The sequence below is a fragment of the Eumetopias jubatus genome, unplaced genomic scaffold (genome assembly GCF_037043125.1).
Source record: "Eumetopias jubatus isolate StellerSeaLion01/CBP00866 unplaced genomic scaffold, mEumJub1_p1.0 scaffold_1, whole genome shotgun sequence".
In the NCBI taxonomy this organism is placed as follows: Eukaryota; Metazoa; Chordata; class Mammalia; order Carnivora; family Otariidae; genus Eumetopias; species Eumetopias jubatus.
The window spans coordinates 143,409,327-143,429,683 of record NW_028274807.1 but is presented as its reverse complement, the minus strand read 5'-3'; the positions used below and the strand labels follow the sequence as shown (position 1 = coordinate 143,429,683).

General features: G+C 43.0%; 1 protein-coding gene across 2 annotated transcripts in view; it reads right to left on the bottom strand.

Annotated features, from left to right (window-relative positions):
• The window catches only part of TGFBR2 (transforming growth factor beta receptor 2), an 89,391-nt gene that overhangs the window by 50,915 nt on the left and 18,119 nt on the right, over positions 1–20,357 (bottom strand). Inside the window, exons 1-2 of one of the 2 annotated variants that reach the window (XM_028107074.2) lie at positions 11,199–11,375; positions 2,675–2,843 (exon numbers count right to left, since the gene is read on the bottom strand). In XM_028107074.2, coding sequence (XP_027962875.1) covers positions 2,675–2,832 — 158 coding nt within the window. In that variant the 5' untranslated portion in view covers positions 2,833–2,843; positions 11,199–11,375. Of the gene's footprint in view, positions 1–2,674; positions 2,844–11,198; positions 11,376–20,357 lie in introns of those variants that run through there. The other variant, XM_028107073.2, reaches the window with a different exon arrangement.

Below are 20,357 nucleotides of genomic sequence, written 5' to 3'. Positions count from 1 at the left end.
TGCAAAATATCTTTGGATACAGTTGAGCATAAGAAGGGAAAATATAATGAACCAAATACAGACTTTTTCTTTGTCCTGAAACATTTGCCCTGAGCCATTGAAGAGGTTTGTCACTATCCACTCACAAAAGAACCACGACAATAAAATTAATTTTGGTTCCACAAGATTTTTATCCTTGGAGAGAACTTACACATTTGACATGGTATGGGTGCGTAACTGCCATCAGTTAAATGAACAAACAAACCAGCGAATGAATGAAAAGAACACTAAGACTCATAAAGGCACTGCAATGTATTACCAGGGTAGAGCCTTTCAGTTTCCACATCTGGCTGTTGGTTTGCGTTCCCTGGAAACAGACCTTAAGGCTGTGAGATTCCTGTGCAGAGAGTTTTCGGAAAGCCACCTGTAAGGGAAGCAGCACCCTGCACACAGTGGGGGTGGAGCCACGATGCAGATCACAGCAACCGACTCACTGATCCCTTAGAAGCCGTGAAGCTAAGATGGCCAGTCAGAGCCACCCTGAAGGAGGCCAAGCGGCCAGGCATTTTGGACACTGGCATCAACCAGTCATGGGATGCTGACTGCCTATGGAGAGGAGCAAACTTATGAGGGGCCAAATGAGGGAAGAAGCTCCAGTGAGTGGGGGTGGGCGTGGTGGGTAGTCCCCTGGAGGGACTCGGGGTGATCCCTCAGCAGCTACTGCTGCCAGTTGCTGAGGGGGGGAGTGCCTCAGTGCTGAGGGGGATCAGCGAGGTGTACCACAGCACCTCTCACTTCCCTTTCTCCTTCCTGACATTCCACTCCACAGGAGTATTTGTCTTGCCGAGACAGGTACAAACAACATTCACTGCATTAACTCTTTACGGTGGGAACAGTGAGGAGACAGGGAGGTTTCCTCTCCCCTACATGCTCACATTTCCTGAGACAGCGAGTAACATAATGCTTCATTACAGAGACTGTAATCCTAGAGAGACTTGATTCACATTCAATAGGTGAGGTTTGTAAGGTGGGTCCAGAAAAAATGACTTTATTAGATGAGCCTGTTTGGGGTAGCAGAAGTAAGCTCTCCTGCCACAGTGCAGATTCAAGTGAAGGTGATCAGCAGAGAAGAGAAGCAAAGAAGAAGAGTTGAGGTCACCCAATCTGGTGTCTCAATCTTCCCTGCACTAGACTTGATGGGTGGTCCCCCAGCATGTCCTGAACTTTGACTCCTCAGAGGAGGAAGCCTGTTTTGTTGTTGGGAAACCACGAGTGTGAAAATGTTTAAATTTATACTTAAGTTTGTCCCCTGGTAAATTTTATGGATCCTCTTTCTGCCCTTCAGAATTACACAGAACAAGTTTCTTATATTTTCTACTTGAGAGCCTGTCCAGTATCTCTTAACAGAACTCATCCATGTCTTCTCTCTACTGGACTTGCTGTGTCTGATTCCATCAGCCATTCCTCACATCGCCAACTTCCTAAGCCTGCAATCATACTGGTCCCTTTGCCTCTGGACACGATCTTTGTCAAAATCCCTTTTGCAAAAGCATTGCTCAGAACCGGACCTGAATGAAGTTGGCAGGTACAACAAGGTAACATGACAGCTCTTTGCTGTTAACATTCTTTTCGTGCTTGCCAAACTAGTTCATCTGCAGTATGTATGGAAATTTGCAAGCTTTACAGATCTATCATCAAGTCTAACTATATGTGGTCAAAAGACTTATTCCCCCAATGAGGAGGCAGGGGATATTTGGGTTTATATTCTCATTTGCCAACTGGCCAGGAGACACATAGTTTACTTAAAAAAAATTGGCTGATAAATTCAAAACATCAGAATAAGTCTATAAATGTTATATTTCATTAACAAATTTATACACTTTTATAAAAGGGGGGCTCTTTTAATCTCTATTTTCCTTTTATCTCTTGCTCATACTCCCAATCTGTAATTATGAAGGAATCAAAGGATTTGTGAGCACCGTGTGTGTGTGTGTGTGTGTGTGTGTGTGTGTGTGTGTGTGTGTGTGTAAACGTGGGGGGAATGAGAGGGAGAGGGACAGGGAGGGAGGGAGAGAGAGAGAGAGAGAGAATATGAAGGGAATATGGAGGGAGGGAGGGGGAGAGAGGGAATGTGATCTAAGAGAAATACGCAGTGTTGATCCAAGAAGATGTTGCATGTAGCCGGTGGTGCTGTGAGTGACCTGGCCAGGGCTTCTGAGTACAGAATGGGTTGTTCTTCTGGTTCTCCAAAAAGCTTCCTTTTCTTTTTTTTGACAAAAGCTTTCTTCTTCCAACAGGCCACCTTTCATCTCCTCTCCTTCCACAGGACAAGACGGAGATGGCCTCAGAAGAATAAAGCTCCTGGTGTCCCTCTGCGGTACCAAGCAGGTGTCAATTAAAATGACAAGTGGCAAATGTCTCTCCTTCATACAGAGAAGAGGCCCGGATTTATTGTAAACATTAACGGTCATCTTATATCCCGTCGCACGCACATTAATATAGATACACATGGGTGTGTATGTGTCTGAGGAAGGACAGAATCTCTCTGGAAATTACATGTAATCATTTGAAAGAGAGATGGCCTGAAAGAAAGGGACGTGTGAGGGGGCATGGAGAGAGCCCTGACTCCATGTACCCCGGTGTGCATCACTTACAAAAGGAGGGCAAAACGAAGATTTTTCAAAGGCCACCTTACCAGACAGCCAGACAGACTTCATGTGGTTTCTCACAGATGGATGTAATGCTGCAGTTGCTCATGCAGGATTTCTGGTTGTCACAGGTGGAAGATCTCACATCGCAAAATTTACACAATTGCGGAAATTTGATGACACCATTGTTGTCAGTGACCATCATGTCATTATTAACTGGGGAGAGGAAAGAAAGACACATTAAATGAGTATCTCACTGCTAGGCAGCCTGCCAGTGAATTCCTGATGGTGTTATGCAATTTCAAATGAACCAAAGTAATGCCTTCACATCAGATTAGAATTTCCTTCACGTAGGCAATTTGTAATGAAAACCACTGCAGGGGGGCATGGCGGGGGGGTGGGGGGTGGTGGTTTGAGTAACTTCTTGCTTTTGTCCTTGATTACCATAAGGCACTCTATCTCCAAACACAATCGTTCAATCCAGAAACATAGATCTGATTGGTCCACTGCATAGTGCTGGGTGCTAGGAGCACAGAGAATGCTAACTTAAGGAAATTATCCTTTAGTTGAGTAGATAGACAAGGAAACAGATGAGGATAGGGTAACCCAAAACAGAAGCACAGAGGATACGGGATCCTGACAAGAGTCACCACCCAGATGGGCAGAGACAGGTCACAATGGTGCAGTGCACCGAAAGGGTGTTGGCCAACTCAGAGGAGACACTGTAGGTGAGGCAGGACACTGCCCTCGTTCTCCTGACCTGCATAGGAAGAGCTCTAAGGGCCTTCTTTGCAAGAAACTGGTTCTAGAGGTGCCTAGGTGGCTGTCAGTTAAGCGTCTGCCTTCGGCTCAGGTCATGGTCTCAGGGTCCTGGGATCAAGTCCTGCATCGGGCTCTCTGCTCAGCAGCGAGTCGGCCTCTCCCTCTCCCTCTGTGCTCTGTCTCTCAAATAAACAAATAAAATCTTAAAAAAAAAAAAGACTGGTTCTAATTGCTTTGACGGAAATCAGGTGATTAACCAACACTGACTGTCTCTGAGACAGAATCCCAAACACTGGCGAGGCTCAGAGCACTGGAGTCCTGCAGGTGTGGAAAAGCTGAGTTCCACCTTGAGAGTCTGCTCCCCGCCGCCTCTCTGACTTCATCCCCCACCACCAACCCATATTTACTCCGTGTTCATTACCTTTTAGGACACATGGGCCTCCCTGGAAGAAGCCAAGTTCCTTCCTCCTCAGAGCCTATCACTTGCAATTCCCTTTGTCCCCTTTCTGGTCGCCAATTAATGTCACCTCTTCATCCTAAAGCAGCCCACAAGTAACTGGCACAGGATTCTGTTTTATCTCCTGCACAACTATCTCACTCACTTACTTGTTTATAATCTATCCAGCAGAATGCAAGCTCCTGGAGCTTTTGTCTGCCTTGTTTACATACTGGGTCTCCAGTGTCAAGAAGAGGACCTGCTCCATAGAAGGTATCCGGAATTTGTTGAAGGAGTGAGTGAATAGTGAATACACAAGGACTGAATATAAGAAGTTCACATTTGGCTCTTTATACCAAGTGGGAAACGATATAGAACTTCTTCACTCAGATGGGGAGGGTGGTGATTATAAATGCAATATTCATTCACAGTCATCTATAGCATATTATAAGGCAGACCGTTCTTAGCAAAACACATGCTACATGTTGAGAGACCATTAAAAAAGGTGTAACACCGCCTGCCCCATCTTCTTCCTCCAAGAGATCCATTTCTATTGGAAAAAGTGGAAATTAAAGGGTTGAGTTTAGGGATGCCTGGGTGGCTCAGCTGTTAAGCATCTGCCTTCAGCTCAGGTCATGATCCCAGGGTCCTGGGATGGAGCCCCACATCGGACTCCCTGCTCAGTGGGGAGCCTACTTCTCCCTCTGCCTGCCGTTCCCCCTGCTCGTGCTCAGTCTCTCTCTCTGCCTCTCACAAATAAATAAAATCTTTAAAAAAATAAATAAATAAAGGGTTGAGTTTAGAGAGTCAAGTGAAGTAAGACAAGGTTACGAGGCATTTGGTCAACAAACATGAACTTAGAGACACTTTCAGGCTAGACTAAGAAAGATTACGTGCCTAGACCACCTATAGCACTGGACCAGCCACTGGCTATTGGGAGGTGTGCTTTTCCCAGGGCTCTCCCTTAGAAGGGCCTGAGGCTCCTCATCTCCTCCCTGTGTCAAGTATGCTCCTGCCTAAAGCCAGACAGACAACTTCAACGCCCTCCCACGGTCTCTCTCTGCCCCGTGAATTTTTGATTTCTGTCATCCACACTTTGCCACGAAACCCTCGTCGCTTGGGCATGGCACCTGTTTCCTGGGTCTCTAAAAATACAAACATATATAAATTTAAGATTTGCTTTCTTGTGGTAACATTAAATATAGAAGAAAAAAAAAACATTCATCCCTCTCAGGCCTCAAGTTCATTTCAGGAAGTATATTTTTAGGCAACAAACTATTTTGAAATTTGTCTCCCAGACCAAGAGCTTTATGCTAAGCTAAAAATACAGGCCAAAATGCTTTCTGAACTTTGTGTTCAATTTGGGAGTAAGATGACAATGAATATATATATTTTTTTCTACAATAGTTAGAGTTGGATCTATTTGTGAAGCAACTAATTTAACCCCTTAGATTTCCCTAAAAGCATGGGTAAAACAATAAAAATCTGGGTGATGTTCCATTTATGTGAATTTTTTTTATAGAGAGTATGTTTCACACAAACAAACACGTATTTGCAGGTTAGGAAGCTTTGTTGTTTTTAAATATAAAATCAAGCCTCCATGAAATGGAATTCAGCCTTCTCGCATTTGAGGATTTTAGCCTGTATTAGTAGTTACCAACTTTGAGGGCATGTTAGAATCAATCACCTAGAGAGGTTTAAAAAAATAATGAGCCTGAGTCCCACTTCCAGATACACTGATTTAATTATTCTGGAAGGCGGCCTGAGCATCGAGATTTTTTGAAGCTGCCCAGATATTCTAACGTGCACCCAAGGCAGAGAACCCTGACCTGGAATGAGTTGAAAACAACCTGATTAGCAGAAAACAAAAAAGCACCCCCCGCCACACACACACATCTCCTGTGACAATGAAGGACCAGTCCTTCAATAAATGTGGAAGGAGATTCCTTGTAAAAACCAGGGCCCGAAAGCTATGTGATGAAGCCTTTTACACGTCAGATGGAAAGGAGTCCTTTGCTGGGCTGGCCAATGCCTTTCTAACACAAGCTAAGAAGGGTGAGAAAAGCTAGAGGAGTCAGGAGTGAAAGGAGAGACGTGCCAACAGTGAGTCCACTGTTGGAAGCCACAGGGGCGGCCACAGACGTGTTGACAAGTATAAGTGGTTTAGATCTAATGCCTACAAAACACAATCAACAGTGAAGACACAAAAGAGGGCCATTGAAAAGGAAAAAAAAAAAAAAACAATAAAGAAGGGCCACCAAGCTGCCCAGCTCTGGGGTGTCACTCAGACCACAGTCTGCGATTGAGGTCCCTGGAGACGTGCAGGTGTATGAGGTCCACTGCCTACAGCAAGGCCCAGAAAGAGCAGACCTTTGCAATGACCTCTGGGAAAAAGGCCTCCACACTTGGAGGCTCAGGCCCATGGGGGGAGGGGACGGCTTACAATGGGAATGCACACACACCTAAGCACCTACTGTGTGCCAGCTAAAGTGCGTACGTTACCACATATCACGTCATAAGTACCCAGTAAGGAGGCCTCCTTTTTCTCTTTATTATTGTAAAAGCGATCACTGCGAAGGTGAACAGACTTTTTAGCTTGATCAGCCGCTGTTTCTTTTCTGTTTGTTTTTTTTTTTTTTTTGCAAAATTTGAAAGCCTTTACCTAGGGCATATTCACTATAATCCCCCTCCCTCCCTTCCCTAGCCAGCCACTCCCTTAGCTAATTGGCCTCAGGAGGCTCCCCACCTTGACAACTCCAGCCAGTCAATAGTGGTCAGCCTCCTCTTTAAGCCAGCATTCTCCCTTGTGAGTATGTCTGTTGGTGGGATAGGGTGAAGTGTAAAGGGCAAAGCTGCCCTCAAGCTTTGTTGGAGGTCACCTAATTTGGATAAAAATCTCTGGAGTCATGCTGGGGAGAAGGGGCCGAGAGACAGATGTACAAAGTTGTGCTCATCATTGCAGAAGGCTGACTTACAGACTCCCTGAAGACCTGTAAACCCCTATTGAAGAATCCAAGGACTAGCCCAGGATCCTCCAGGGTCACGGAAAACACCCTAAGTAGTTCACCGCTAATCAGAGTGGGGTGCAGGGCTCCTGGGGGCAGGAAGGGTGGTGATGGCTATTCACTGTAGGCTCGGATTACATCTGTGCATTCCAGTCATTGGGAAAAGAAGTTACCATTGTGACCACGGGTATCAAACACTTTATGTTCAATAATGTTCATGAAGCCTAAGTCATGATGAATAAATGGATATATGTGAACTGCCAGGGACAAAGTTATTACCCTAAACAGCACAACAAAAGCCATCTAATTAACCCCAGAATAAACCCTAACCAACTTCAAAATGACTTCCAATTCAGGTTAAATTACTCTCCTGCGTCTTTAATTAATATATTTTCATATTAAGGTAGTGTATTTTAGTGTCTCTAGGCCCTCTGTGTGCAGCTGACAATCCTCCGGGAATTTTCTACCCATAATAGGCAAATTAACTATTCATAATGTCCCCCAGAAAGAGGTTCCAATAAGAGTGTCTCTCACCTAGAAAGTCATTCACCAAAGGAAGTGAGCATGGGCAGCTTCTTTCAGCATATGATGGGATCACATGGCACATCATATTTCACTTCTCTTCAAACAAACCCATGAGTAATATCAAACCCTTCAGTCTAGGTCATGCTGCCTTCCTCATTTTAGGGCACATTTTCCCCAAACTCACTGCCTTAAGACACAAGTTCCAGGGTTTGAGAACATGAATTAAGTCGATGCTTAGCTGTGTCTATTTCTGGAAAAGTACTGTTGTCTTTGAAGTTCAGCGATGAGCAGCCTAAGAAGGCTTAGGTTTACTCCAGATAAAAACAGGGAATTTTGGATATAAATTCTTAGTCCATATCTTTGGAACAGTGTCAACTGAGCTAGTAGGTAAAAATCTCAAGACTCTACAAGTAATCTTAAACACTTTGCCAGGAAGGCATTCACGTACCTTTGAATTCATGCATCTATCTACTATTGTTTAGGGGTGTGTTTTGGGGAGGCACCTAAGAATTCATTTATTCTACAAACACCTGTGGCTGTCTTGCTTAGTGCTCTATGTTTCAGAGCAGGACCAGGAAAACCGATACAACTATGTGCAGCAACTCAAAGAATAATCCATGGCAACTGGCAAACAGAACTCAGTATGCTTCTCAGCCGTGCTTCTCAGATGTTAAGAGGGACACAAAGCTTTTGGGAATACGTTTAACCCACAGGTGTGGGGTAGTGTATTGGCTCATGCAATAGGGGGGCTGGCAAGTCTGAAATTTATAGGGCAGGCCAGCAGGCTGCAAACTCAGGCAGGAATGAATGCGGCAGTGTTGAGACTGAAATTTCTTCTCCAGGAAACCTTTTCTGCTCCTAAGGCCTTCCAACTGATTGGAAGAGGCCCAGTGACATTACCGGGGGTAACCTCCTTTACTTAAAGTCAACTGATTGCAGTTGTTAATCACATTTGCAAAGGACCTTCACAGCGACGCCCCCCAGGTTAATGTTTGATGAAAGAACGGGGACCTGTAACCTGGCCAAGTCCAAGTCCTCATTAAAGTGAGCATTACAGGTAGGAGCTGAGACCGGTCCCAGTTTATGCCCATGCTGCTGGTTCACGTGTTGAGCAGGAAGGCGAGGGTAAACCCAGTTTTTGACTGGCCATTATTTCCCCTTTCTCCACTCATGCTGGATCCAGCAAAATTAAATACTATTCCTCACCTTTTTTACAAGCATGTCTCATCTTACAGTTCTTTCCATCTGCTTTTCTCTTGAGTCTGGCCTCGTAAACGATCACAGGCCCAGAGGCTCTGATCACCATATGGGCCCAGAATTGAAAGACTTGTTCTCTGAAAGAAGGTTTTTAATTGCAGTTGGCATTTCAGAGTCAGACACTGAGGCAACCATCTGGCAGACAGCCGCCATGGTCTGTGATGGCTGGCAACAAACACCCACGGCCCCCGAGACCAGGTGGGACAAGTGTATGGACCCGTCACACACGTTCTCCCCTCCAGAACAAAGCCGCAAGTCAAGCAGCCTCAGAGGAGTCCGTCCCTTCATGATCCCCCAGGAGAGAAAGACATTTCTAAGTGAATAAAATACTTCGGCCAATTACTATAAACAAACAAAAACACCTCGTGATTAAGTCAAAGATATTTCAGGAATATTTTTCTTCTCCACGGCATACCTGGAGAGTCTAACACAATGCAATACCTTCTTTTTTAGTTTTAAAAGTGCTGAACCCTCATTCTCTAAGTAATTATAAACATCTTGAGAGCAGGGGAGGTGGGCTTTCCTTCAAGTGATGGTTCCATATGGTCTCTGGGGCACCAGGATCAGTATGAAACCATCACATAGTTAACTTGGGGACCAGCGTATGGGGAGGAGAGAAATAGAGACAAGTGGCCTGAATACATCAATTCTTCCATTTTCATGCAAATGTTCTGTAATAATAATACTTTTTTTTAAAGAATTTATTGATTTATTTGACAGAGAGAGACACAGCGAGAGAGGGAACACAAGCAGGAGTGGGAGAGGGAGAAGCAGGCCCCCCATGGAGCAGGGAGCCCGATGCGGGGCTCCACCCCAGGACCCTGGGATCTTGACCTGAGCCGAAGGCAGACGTTTAACGACTGAGCCACCCAGGTGCCCCTCTGTAATAATAATACTTTTAAAAAAATCTCCCAAGGATGACCTAATCAATACTCTAAAATCTCTTTGAAATGACAGAAAAATCATTCCAGTCATTCCACACCGAAATTGCCTACCACATGGTGAACAGTTAAGGATTTGTCAAGTGTCTGTGATATTCTCCACACAGTAAGAGATTTAAAACACACATCAACCTGGCCCCCGCCCTCTTGTGGTTTACATTCTAGTTGGAGAAGGAGAATTATCAAACGTTACCTACTTGCCTTTAAATGCAAGCATGAGGTCAGGAAAGGAAAGAGAGCTGTTACAGGCATACCCAGTTTCAAGGAGGAGTCTGTCCTTGAAGAATGGCTGGTTTTGAGAGGCAGGGGAAGGACAAAAAGGTCCTCTGAGCTGAGAACATTGCTCAGACCAGGAGAGGCTGAGCAGAATGAGGGATGCAGACAATGTGGAGACGAGATCTCTGAAGACAGAGAATCATTCAACAAATATGCATCCTGCATTCTGCAGATGGGAAGGCTGAGGGGCACATGCATGCTCTGGTGTGTATGCTGTTCATATGCCTGGCTTGACCCAAGTGAGATTTACAAAAGGCAAGGAGAGTTGAGAAGGCAGAGAAAAAGTCCCAGCAGAAGCGACAAGGGCCAAGAATGGCATCTCAGACTTTGTCCGTCTACTCTCATAATAGAAATATTCTATTCAAGAAATGAACTGAATAAACTCAAGGCCTGGTTTAAAAACTTAAATGTCAGGAGCTGGCAAATAAACTAATGAATCTGGACAGTTGTCAACCATCCTAATAAAACTTCACTGAAGCATAGGTAACGGAATGAATCAGAGAGGAGGGGTGCGTGCGTGCATGTGTGTGTGTGTGTGTGTGTGTGTGTGTGTGAAGCATAGGTAACTGAATGAATCAGAGAGGAGGGTGTGTGTGTGTGTGTGTGTGTGTGTGTGTGTGTGTGTGTGTGTGTGTGTGTTTCCTCCCTCTTTGACTTGTTCAACTGAGGAATTTAGCTTTGAAGGTTTGTTTTCTTGTGTTCTTGCTTTTGATTTTTTAGCCTTTCTGGCTAAAATGAGTTGAATTGTTCACTATGGATTGCTTTAAGGAAACTGCATAAACAAACATAGAAATTTGTATTCACCAAACAAGTAAATTAAGGGACTAAGGCATGTTTCAAAGGGATTCATCCAATAGGGTACTTTAAATTGAAAACTTGACTGTGTATTTAAAAGAGGATTTTTAAGATTTGATTTACAAGGAAATTTTTAAAAGCCATAAATAGAATAAAACAAGCTGTAGCTGAATGGAAAAGTAATTGGCATTTTCTAGGGACAAACATAAAATAACTGAGCTGGGGTTTCGATTGCAAACTTCTCAATTGAACACTCCCCAGCCCCTAGAGCTCCAAATAGCTCCCAATGTGCACACTCTGTTTTCTTGCTTAGCCCTGAATTTCTTGGATCGTTGAGGATGAAGTGCAGCTTGAGTTCTCCCAACCCTTGCTGAATTTGCTTTCTTTTTTTTTTTTTTGGATATATGTCCCAGAATCAGGTCACATATCAGGTGACAAAACCCAAACATTTAAAATGACTCTTGCAGATGGAAATATCTATCTTATTGCCAAAGGCAGTATTTCAGAATACCAGCATTTCTGCCATATTCAAAGAGCTGAAAAACTTTTAACTCTCGCGATCATTCTCTTTCACCTTTAATAGGATCTAGTGGAAAAACAGCCCTCGGAGGGCTGGGCAGGGTTGAGTAGTTGGCAACAAATACCACCGTCCACACTTGGCAATTTCAGTTTATCATTGAGAAAGCTGATTTTCACAGTGTGTTTATCTGGCAAATCCTAACTGTCGAGACTTTGAGATGAGCCGACACCAGGCGCATGCAGGGGCTGGGGCTGAGGAAAAGAGGAAACCAGTTGAAAAAGTTAAGCCACGTCAATGCAAATGGGATACTATACCAAGTGAAGGGGTACAATTTGGCCCTATTTCACATACTGTCAAAATATTAACTGTTCTTTTGCTGGGAAATGCTTGAAAGTTGGTACTTTATGTAAAGTAATAGTAACTGAGAAAACAATTCTCCCTGAGTTGATACGACTTGAATGGTATACTGTGGCAACAAGCAAAGGGACCCAGAGATTACTGCAAGTAAATATGATGAACTAACTCCTTGGTGACAGTCAAAACAGCATTGGTAAATAGCCTGATAGAGGCAAGATAATGAGCACATGATTTATGGAGTGCTATCGCATTCCAATTCAGCTCAAATAATTTGTTACCAGAAAAATCAGCCGACGTAAACCAACATGCATTATGTATCTGCTCTGTGAGCGGCCTCATATTAAACTGTGATGGCAAGAGTGGATAGTATAAGACATAATCCTTTTTCCTCAAGATGCTTGCGTTCTTGCAGGGAACCAAAAAAAAATGTACATAAATGATTTTTATCTAAAGAACCTTGGAAATGGAAAGGCTCTTCATAAAGATGTGCTTTTTAATGAAGTTATTCATTTAAGATTTAAACAATACTCTATCTCGAAGTGCTGAGGCAACCTAATGCCAAATTCCAAAACTAATAGAAAATCTGGGAAGGGATTTTTTTTTAAAAGGTAAAAACTATTAGACAATCAGAAAAATAGGCACTTGAGATTAGCCATTTGCTTCAGCGAAGCAAGGAATTTGGCCTGCATATCAATTTCCTGTGAGATCGGGCTTTTCATTTAGAAATTTCTCTGTAGAGGTTTTCTCCCCTTTTCTTCAAAATGTGCTGCAGCGTCCTCGTGCATGCCTGGTGCCTGAGAGGTTTTTCAATTACAGTTGTATTAAGTATGTGAAAATACTGGTCAAAGCAGATGATTCCCCTATTCCCACTCTGGAAAAGGGTGGGAAATACCATAGCACTCAGGTGAGATACTTCTTTAAGGGGTGAGGTCCCAGATGCTTGGTTTCTGACCACAAAGTAACCTGGGAGTACACCAGGCTGGGAGACAGGACTGCGTGAGCCACGGACAGCCCCCCGATGCGCTCTGTTTGGCCTAAACTCTTTTCTTTTGAAAATGTGACTCAAGTTTTAAAATGAGGATATTTCACATGAAAAGCCATATTTCCAACTCCAATTAAGAAACTAAAAAGATGTGGCAGCAGTGGGCCTACAGGGTCCCCTGATGACAGTCCTCAGTCAGCTGGTAAGGGGCGGTGGGCCCTTGAGGTGGCACGAGGACTCGTATGTTTGCACTCCCTGGTACTCCCTCGTGTCTCCCACGTAGCCCTGTCTGGCCCCTGTGGCCATCTGAATTTTCACCATAAATGATTTATTAACATGTCCACTCAATTCTTTCTTCCAGTATTGGAGGTTTACTTATTTTTTTTTAAAGATTTTATTTTGTATTTATTTGAGAGAAAGAGGTGGGGGCGAGAACACAAAGGAAGAGGGAGAAGCAGACTCCCCAGTGAGCAGAGAGCCTGATGTGGGACTAGATCCCAGGACCCTGAGATCATGACCTGAGCTGAAACAAAGAGTCAGATGCTTAGTATTGGAGGTTTAACTGGAATGCAAAAATTCATGTATAACTCTCTAATATGGGTATTTTCCAATAAGTATTTGATTCACTAATGTGGACACTCACTTATTTCAGTTCAAGGAGAAGGAAAACTTTCTACTTTAGAAATCAGATCTGCATGAGATAGTAATAATAATAATAATAATAGTTATTTCTACACAATTTATTAAATGCAGACCAAATGCCTAGTCCAATACCAAGTGTTGTGATGATTATTTCATTGGCTCATCACAAGCACCGCGTGGTTTTGTCATCACCATTTTATGGATGGGGAAATTAAAGGTCAAAGAGGTGAAATAACTCCCCAAGGTCAATGACAGACAGCTAATGAGAAACAAAGCCACGGGTCACAAGAAAACCCTCCGCGCTCCTGATACGGGTAGTGTGATAGCCAACCCCATTGTAAAGGTTCCCGAGCAGAACTTTGTGCTCCCTCCAGCAGAAAGCAAAGACACTGAGTGTGGCCAGAAGAGGTTGGGGGGGGGGGGCAAGGAGGGGCAAGGGAGCAGTACATTTCTTAGAAAAAGCTTTGGTTTTTTGTAATGACTTCACTTATTTTGGGAGACATATATAACACAGGCAGCTTGGTGAAGTCCAACGGTTTTAAAGTCAAAGACTTCGGAGTTCAGGTTCTGCCATTAATTAGAGCCATGGGACCCAAGGCAAGCCACCTGACTTCTTAGAACCCCCATTTCTTGATCTATGAAATGGCACTTTCTAGGGTCAGGATGAAGAGAAAGCGTGCTTGAACTACATGTGAAAATCATCTGGACGATAAAAAGTGCCACACAAGCACTCTGGTTAGAAAAGTAACACGGCATGCAACACTCTCTCACAAAAGAAAATTACAGGAAAGGCATGACAAGATAATTAAGAGTTTGGTAAATCTATTCCTACTCATCAACGGAACGCAGCAGTTTGATGACTTCTACAAAATATTTCAGGAAATTTGAGTGAATAGACAAATAGTAACTTTTTCTTGGTCCAAAGCTTTCAAAGAGATATAATGGAATCAACGACTGTTATAATCAAGTTCGCAAAAGTGCTCAGGATCTTTAAACACCCTACTAGAGCCAAATTTTAAAATATTGTTCATAACCAGCTTAGGTCTAGCAAATAGGTAACTTGAGGATCGAGTTCGATTTTCGAAACCTCTGCTGACTCTTGCACAACGTTCACTAGGGACAGCTGATCTGCCTTGGCTTTGAGGCACTTCGTGTGTTATTTGGCAAAATGCTAATAAAATTAGTGAGTTTGACATGCAGAGATGGGAAGGCACCGAGGCGCCTGAAGATTATGGAATTCTAAATTGTTGAAATGAAGTTATATTTGGCCTTCTTTCTCATGGAAATAAAACCAGTACAATTTGATTCACAGCTGATGAGAAAATCGGAGAAGAATATAAGCAACAATTGGACTAGATTTTTAAGTATCTAGTTAAGAAGTGTTCTGTGCCATTCAGATATATGGAAATCAATATTCCTTAATCTCTTCTTCGTGAAGCCATTTACTCATGTAAAAATTAATTATGTGATACTGCTATACAATTTCCACTGGAGGAGAATTCACGCTGGGAGTAGAAGCAGCCTGCAGCAGAGAAAGCTCTGGACAAACTGTGAGCTGGCTTTGAGTTCTCCGGGAAGCTACTCAACCACTCTCTGTGCCCATCCTTTGACCAAACAGGTGGGCTGAATATGACGATCTTCAAGTCCCTTTCGTTTTGGAAAATACTCACAATTCCACTCCCAAAAGTCAAGTGAGCTGAATCATTCAAACATGCCCCAGCTTTGACCTGGCAGCTCTGGTTAAATACAATGAGATGCTATGTTTCAGCTTAATAAGAAAAATGGCTTCAGGACTATCAAGCAGTGTGATTTAAGTTTTGTTTTCTCTGCTTGTTGAGAAACCCACTCTTTGCAACTTTGGGAGGTCCACATCTCCTGTTAACACTCGGGCTTAAACCTGAGCACTGCAGCTGATCCATGTTGCAAGAAAAAACATTCGTGCATCCCGAGGTTGGAAGGAAGGAAAATTATGTCAGATGACAAAGGATCACTTTCCATTCAGCCCTTATAGGCATTTCCTCTAATTTTATGGGGGATGTGGAGGAAATTCTGGTTTAGAGCACAGACATTCACTCTAGCAGTTTAAAAAAACAACCTCCAGCATTAGAAACATCTCTGTTTATTCTGAATCCATTTCTGGGCTCAGCTTGAATGATAAGTAATAATAACATGTATGATTGTATAAAAACATCCTATTACTTGATCTATACCTTGATTACGTCTGACAAATGGCTATGGAAGATTAGCATTATTGCTTCCATTTTACAGAAGAGGAAAGTGTTTAAAGTAACTTGCTGAGGTGGGCCGACAGCAGGCTGTAAGCTTCATGAGGTCAGGGACCATCCTCTGTCTTGTTCCAAGGTGGATAGCCTCGGCCCAGGGTCTGTCACAAAACAGGGGCTCAGTAAATGTTAAATTAAAAGCCAAAAATTCCAAATCAAGCTCCTTCTACTCTGCCATCTATTTAAGGCTGATTTTCCCTTAAGTAAAAATTAAGGCAAAGAAATACAATTTTAAGGACAGGAAAGTAAAAACCACTCCTGGTATAGTTTTAGCATTATATTAAAACTGCGATCCACTTCTAAAAGAATTTGGGGAGACTTTTATCTGACTAGCAGCAGCCAAACTACCCTGACCTAGCTGGCATAAGAGAACTAAAAGGCACATTCAGATTCACTTTGGTTTCTAAGATAACACCAAATACTTTGAAACCTCCCCTTCGTGTTTTTCAAGCAGAGGAAGTGAAATAAAAAAGAAACACGTTTTAAAGCATTGTGAAGTCTTCAAGAAGGGACAACAAAGGGTAGGAAATTTTAAATGAAATCTGAGAATCTGCCCTTAAACTGGGCAACTTTGCTTGTTTTCTCACAGTGCAGTTGGATAAGAAAGTGTAAGGCAGCTTTATACCTTTCCTGGGCATTACTCATCACTGTCATGACCTTAATGTTATTTGCAGTAAACAGCAGAAAGGGCTCTCATAAGGTAAAGGAGCCGCGATTTGTGTGATGCTCTCCGCCACTGAGTAAAAAGTCAACCGCCCTCCACGCCCGCCATAACAACCCCCCGAAGTTGGTAAGAGAAAATTTACATGAGGATGTTGCTTTCATTGTCAACAGGCTGCGGAGGAGTCAAGAAAGACTCCAGTAGTCATTTCAATACAGAAAATGAGAGCCACGCCACAGCTCTTAAGCTGCCTTGTTCTTGCCACTGAGCACTGGAATACAGGGGGCTCCTTCATCAGTGTGAAGAGCCATATTTGCATACAAAAATAACATTCATTACTAGGGCTAAGCGTGGAATAAGTAACTCAAACTTCGAAATGTTTTGAATTGTCACTGGGAGGTCAAATGACAATACCTTCTAGTTCTTCAGAAGACTTTTCGTACAAACTCTCATGGGCAGCGAACTTCTGCCCCATGGATTTGCCCCCCAATCAAATAATCTGATTCATTTAACCTCCCTAGTGCTGGAAACTGCCTAGTGCTAGAATGAGAGCTGAGATGTGTTAAAATGCTGCATGGCCCTAGAGGTGACCGAGAAAGCACATTTGGACTACACTGCACAGTCTTTCATCCATCTTAATCTAACCTTTTTACCAACACCAATGGGATTGCAGACTGGCTCCATATCTTGAGGAGTCCAATGTAAAAATGTATATCTACAAATGTAAAAAAAAAAAAAAAGTAAAGATGAGAGACCATGGGAATGCGGAAAGAGTGTGAAGAGGTAACAAGCACACTCTGGTTTTAGGACATCTGGACTTGCTATTCCTCCAACTAGAACACTCTTACCACAGATAGATGCCTTCTTCAGATAGGAATATGACAACCCTTTCTAAAATTACACTGATCATCAGTCTCTGCCCCTCACCCTGCACTTATCATCCCCAACATATTAGTAGAATCCTATCTGCTAGCTTGAGTACAGTGGACTTTGTTTAGCTCACTGCTGTACCCTAGAATTTTCAACATTGCCTGGCACGTGGTAGTTGGTACACAATGAACACTTGTTTCCAATTTTCCATTTCCCTCTGTCCTGCGATGTCAAGTTTCATATCCCTTCCTTAGGTTCCCAGAGAAAACTTCTACCTTTCTGACAAATTCCTCTTATTTGAAAAAAAAAATGCATATTTGCAGTTGTTGGACAAGGAATAAAGATATGTTCACAGAGGAAATAGGACAATAGAACAAAAAAGACATGTTGAACCCAAGTGTGGAGAGTGTGAATAGTCTGTGCATTTAACAAAATAAAAATAAAAAGCTCATGTTTCCATTAATCAAAATTAGCAGTATAAAGAAGTCAGTTCAGAAGTGAAGAGAGCTTCTTTCCTGGGAAGAACTGGTTCATGAAGGTAGAAGACCATGGGGAGGGGCACCTGGGTGGCTCAGTCAGTTAAGCATCTGCCTTCAGCTCAGGTCATGATCCCAGGGTCCTGGGATTGAGTCCTACATCACAGGCTCTCTGCTCAGTGGGGAATCTGCTTCTTCCCCTCCTTCTGCCCCCTCTCTGTTCATTCTCTCTCTCTCTCTCTCGCTTTTTCTCAAATAAATAAAATCTTAAAAAAAAAAAAAAGAAGACCACAAGGCACTCAAGAGAAGATGCTTCTGTCAAGGCACATTGTTCTGAAGCCAAGGGTCTGGTGTTGCACTCTGTAATATGTGTAATATGTAATATGTGTAATATGGTAGCCAGGAATACACAAGGGTTTCTAAATTTAAATGTAAATAACTAAATTCATAAACATAAATAACTGAAGTAAAATAAAATCACATATTCGGTTTCAAGTAGCACTAGCCATTTCCAAGTGCTTAGTAGCTATGTGTCACCAGAAGAGACTTAGAACATTTTCATCACCGTAGAATGTTCTATTGGACAACACTGATTTGAAGAAATCCTGAAAGACCTGGGCTCCTCAGCTTCCAGGGAGCTCTGACATCAGAAGTTACAAGGGACAAGGAAGGAGAAATAGGGCAGAGCCAGTAAAGAAGTCTCACGGGGAAGAGACTTGCCTACTGGCTTGGATGGCCTTTGTAATTAATGTTTCATTTCCGACTTTCTAAGGGATGCGTGATGTAGGCAATAATTGGCTATCTGTAGTATTTATTGCTGAGGTAGGGACAGAAGACAATTAGGGACTTGGACTAGAGTTCCCCAGTAAAACCCATAAACCATGAGTGGCAGCAACAGAAGGTTCCAGAAGTGAGAAAAATGGACCAACAAGCAACAAGTTGAAACTTGTGAGGGCTCAAGTCAGCTGGCACAACCTCTCAAAATGCAAATCCCTGTGCCTAAGATAAAAGACTGTTTAAAAAAAAAAGTGAGGCTCATCTGACTCCTAGGTTATCAAATAATTCTTATTAAGCCCCATTTCAATGGCTGAAACATAATGCAGAGCTGAGGCACAGAGATTAAGTTTCCAGTCAAAGCCTACATAAGCCTAAAGCAAGGAAATTAACATTTCAGAAAAAAATACTGGCTTCTTTTCCAAGGTCTTCTGGAGGGTTTAAGTCACGGCATGTCAAGTAAGGGTGAGTTTCTAGAACACCGTAGAGAGATGACGGATGGGGGAGAGAATTTATTCACAGGGGAAAATCCCGAAGCGCTCAGGGAAAGCCACTTCGCTAGACTCTTCTGAGGGAAGCCAAATCTAATTAAAAGCATTCCTCCAGGGCAAGTTTTCTCCTTGGAGACGTCTACCTTTCCTCTTTAGCTTCTCTTTTTATCCAGTATTTCCAGGAGAAATTTAAATAGTTTATAATCCCTACTGCTCCATGGGCATCGACTTTAATCATATTTTTTTTTCTTGCAAGACAATACTATTTTTACAGCCCTTTTAAGATTAAAACTAAAAACACAGATCATAAAAGAGGCCTGGCTGGATCATCCCAGAACAAAGTATTATAATTAAAGTGTACTACTAAAGAGTATTTTCATAAACATTAGAATATCATGTGTCCAGACAGAAAGAGCCTATAATTCCCAAGTACATGGATGGAAAGATATAAATAATGTAATCGGTTCCACCATGACTATAGATGCTAAGAAATTACCTGATTGTGTCCCTTCAGAGGACTTGAAGAGAAGGAGGATTTTAAGGATTTCTGGACTATTGGCATCATTCTCCACTCCAGTAAATTCTTTGCAATGGTTTATATATGTTGTCCAATCAACCCAACCTCCCTAGTCTCAAGCCCACTAAAACGGCATTAGATATAATAAAAGTATTCCATTGAGGCTCTACCCAACTGAAACTCTAAATTCTTCAGATTTCTAAAAGTATGAAGCATATGTTGGAGATACTTGGGGTGTGAACATGTCAGGAAAACGTCTACGAGTGAGGCCCTGGAAAAAGAAAGCACCCTTTTGGAATTAATGAATTTTTGCCCTTGTTTGGTTTGTTCATACCTCATTCCAGAGGAGTCAGCAGAAGACTTTGTATGGAGTGAGATCTACACAGAACCTAAAGAGAATGTGGAAATATTAGACGTTCTGGGACACTTCTCCATATATCTTTTGAGGTATAATGAAGGAACTGTTGTTTTAAATATCATGAGGTGCTGCTGGTAGGTGCTGCTGCTAACCCTCACGTGGGATGAGAAGCAAGATGGGCCCAGGTGCAGACCAGGTGCATAGGCACGATGTGATGCGTGCCCCTGCCCTCTGCTAACTGCAGAAGGCAGGCATTGGGGGCAAAGAAGAAAGGCATTCACAGTCTTCACATCACAAACTCCCAGCCTTGTGATGGCTCTATTATGCCATGTTCCTACTTATAATATGCCAGTGACTCAAGAGAATTAAGCCCACACAACATGGCCTGGTATTTAAGGCCCCCATAGTTTGATTATCCTTCTGCCGAACAACCCCTTATCAGAAACTCTATGGTATGTTAACTCCTTCTGCCTTCCTCACCCCCAGTACTTCCACCTGCCCACAAGATCTCCCATCCCCAAGGTGGTCTGCCCAGACCTCAGAAAGAGTTCAGTGCCTCTGCCAGCAGCTGTAGGGGGTTACTGGGACTGGAGAGGGACCCAGAGAATGGCTTCCCAAGGACACTGGATGTCTGCCACCTTCCACAAGGAGAGGCCCAAGACAGAGAGTGTGCTGACTGCCCACATCGACTGTGGCTTAGGAGAGCTGAACACCTCCTCTGTGTGGCTGGTGCGCGTGCATCCCAAGCAGGCTTCTCCCCAGCTGTGCCTCAGTTTCCCTGAAGCAAGTGCAGAAACACAACT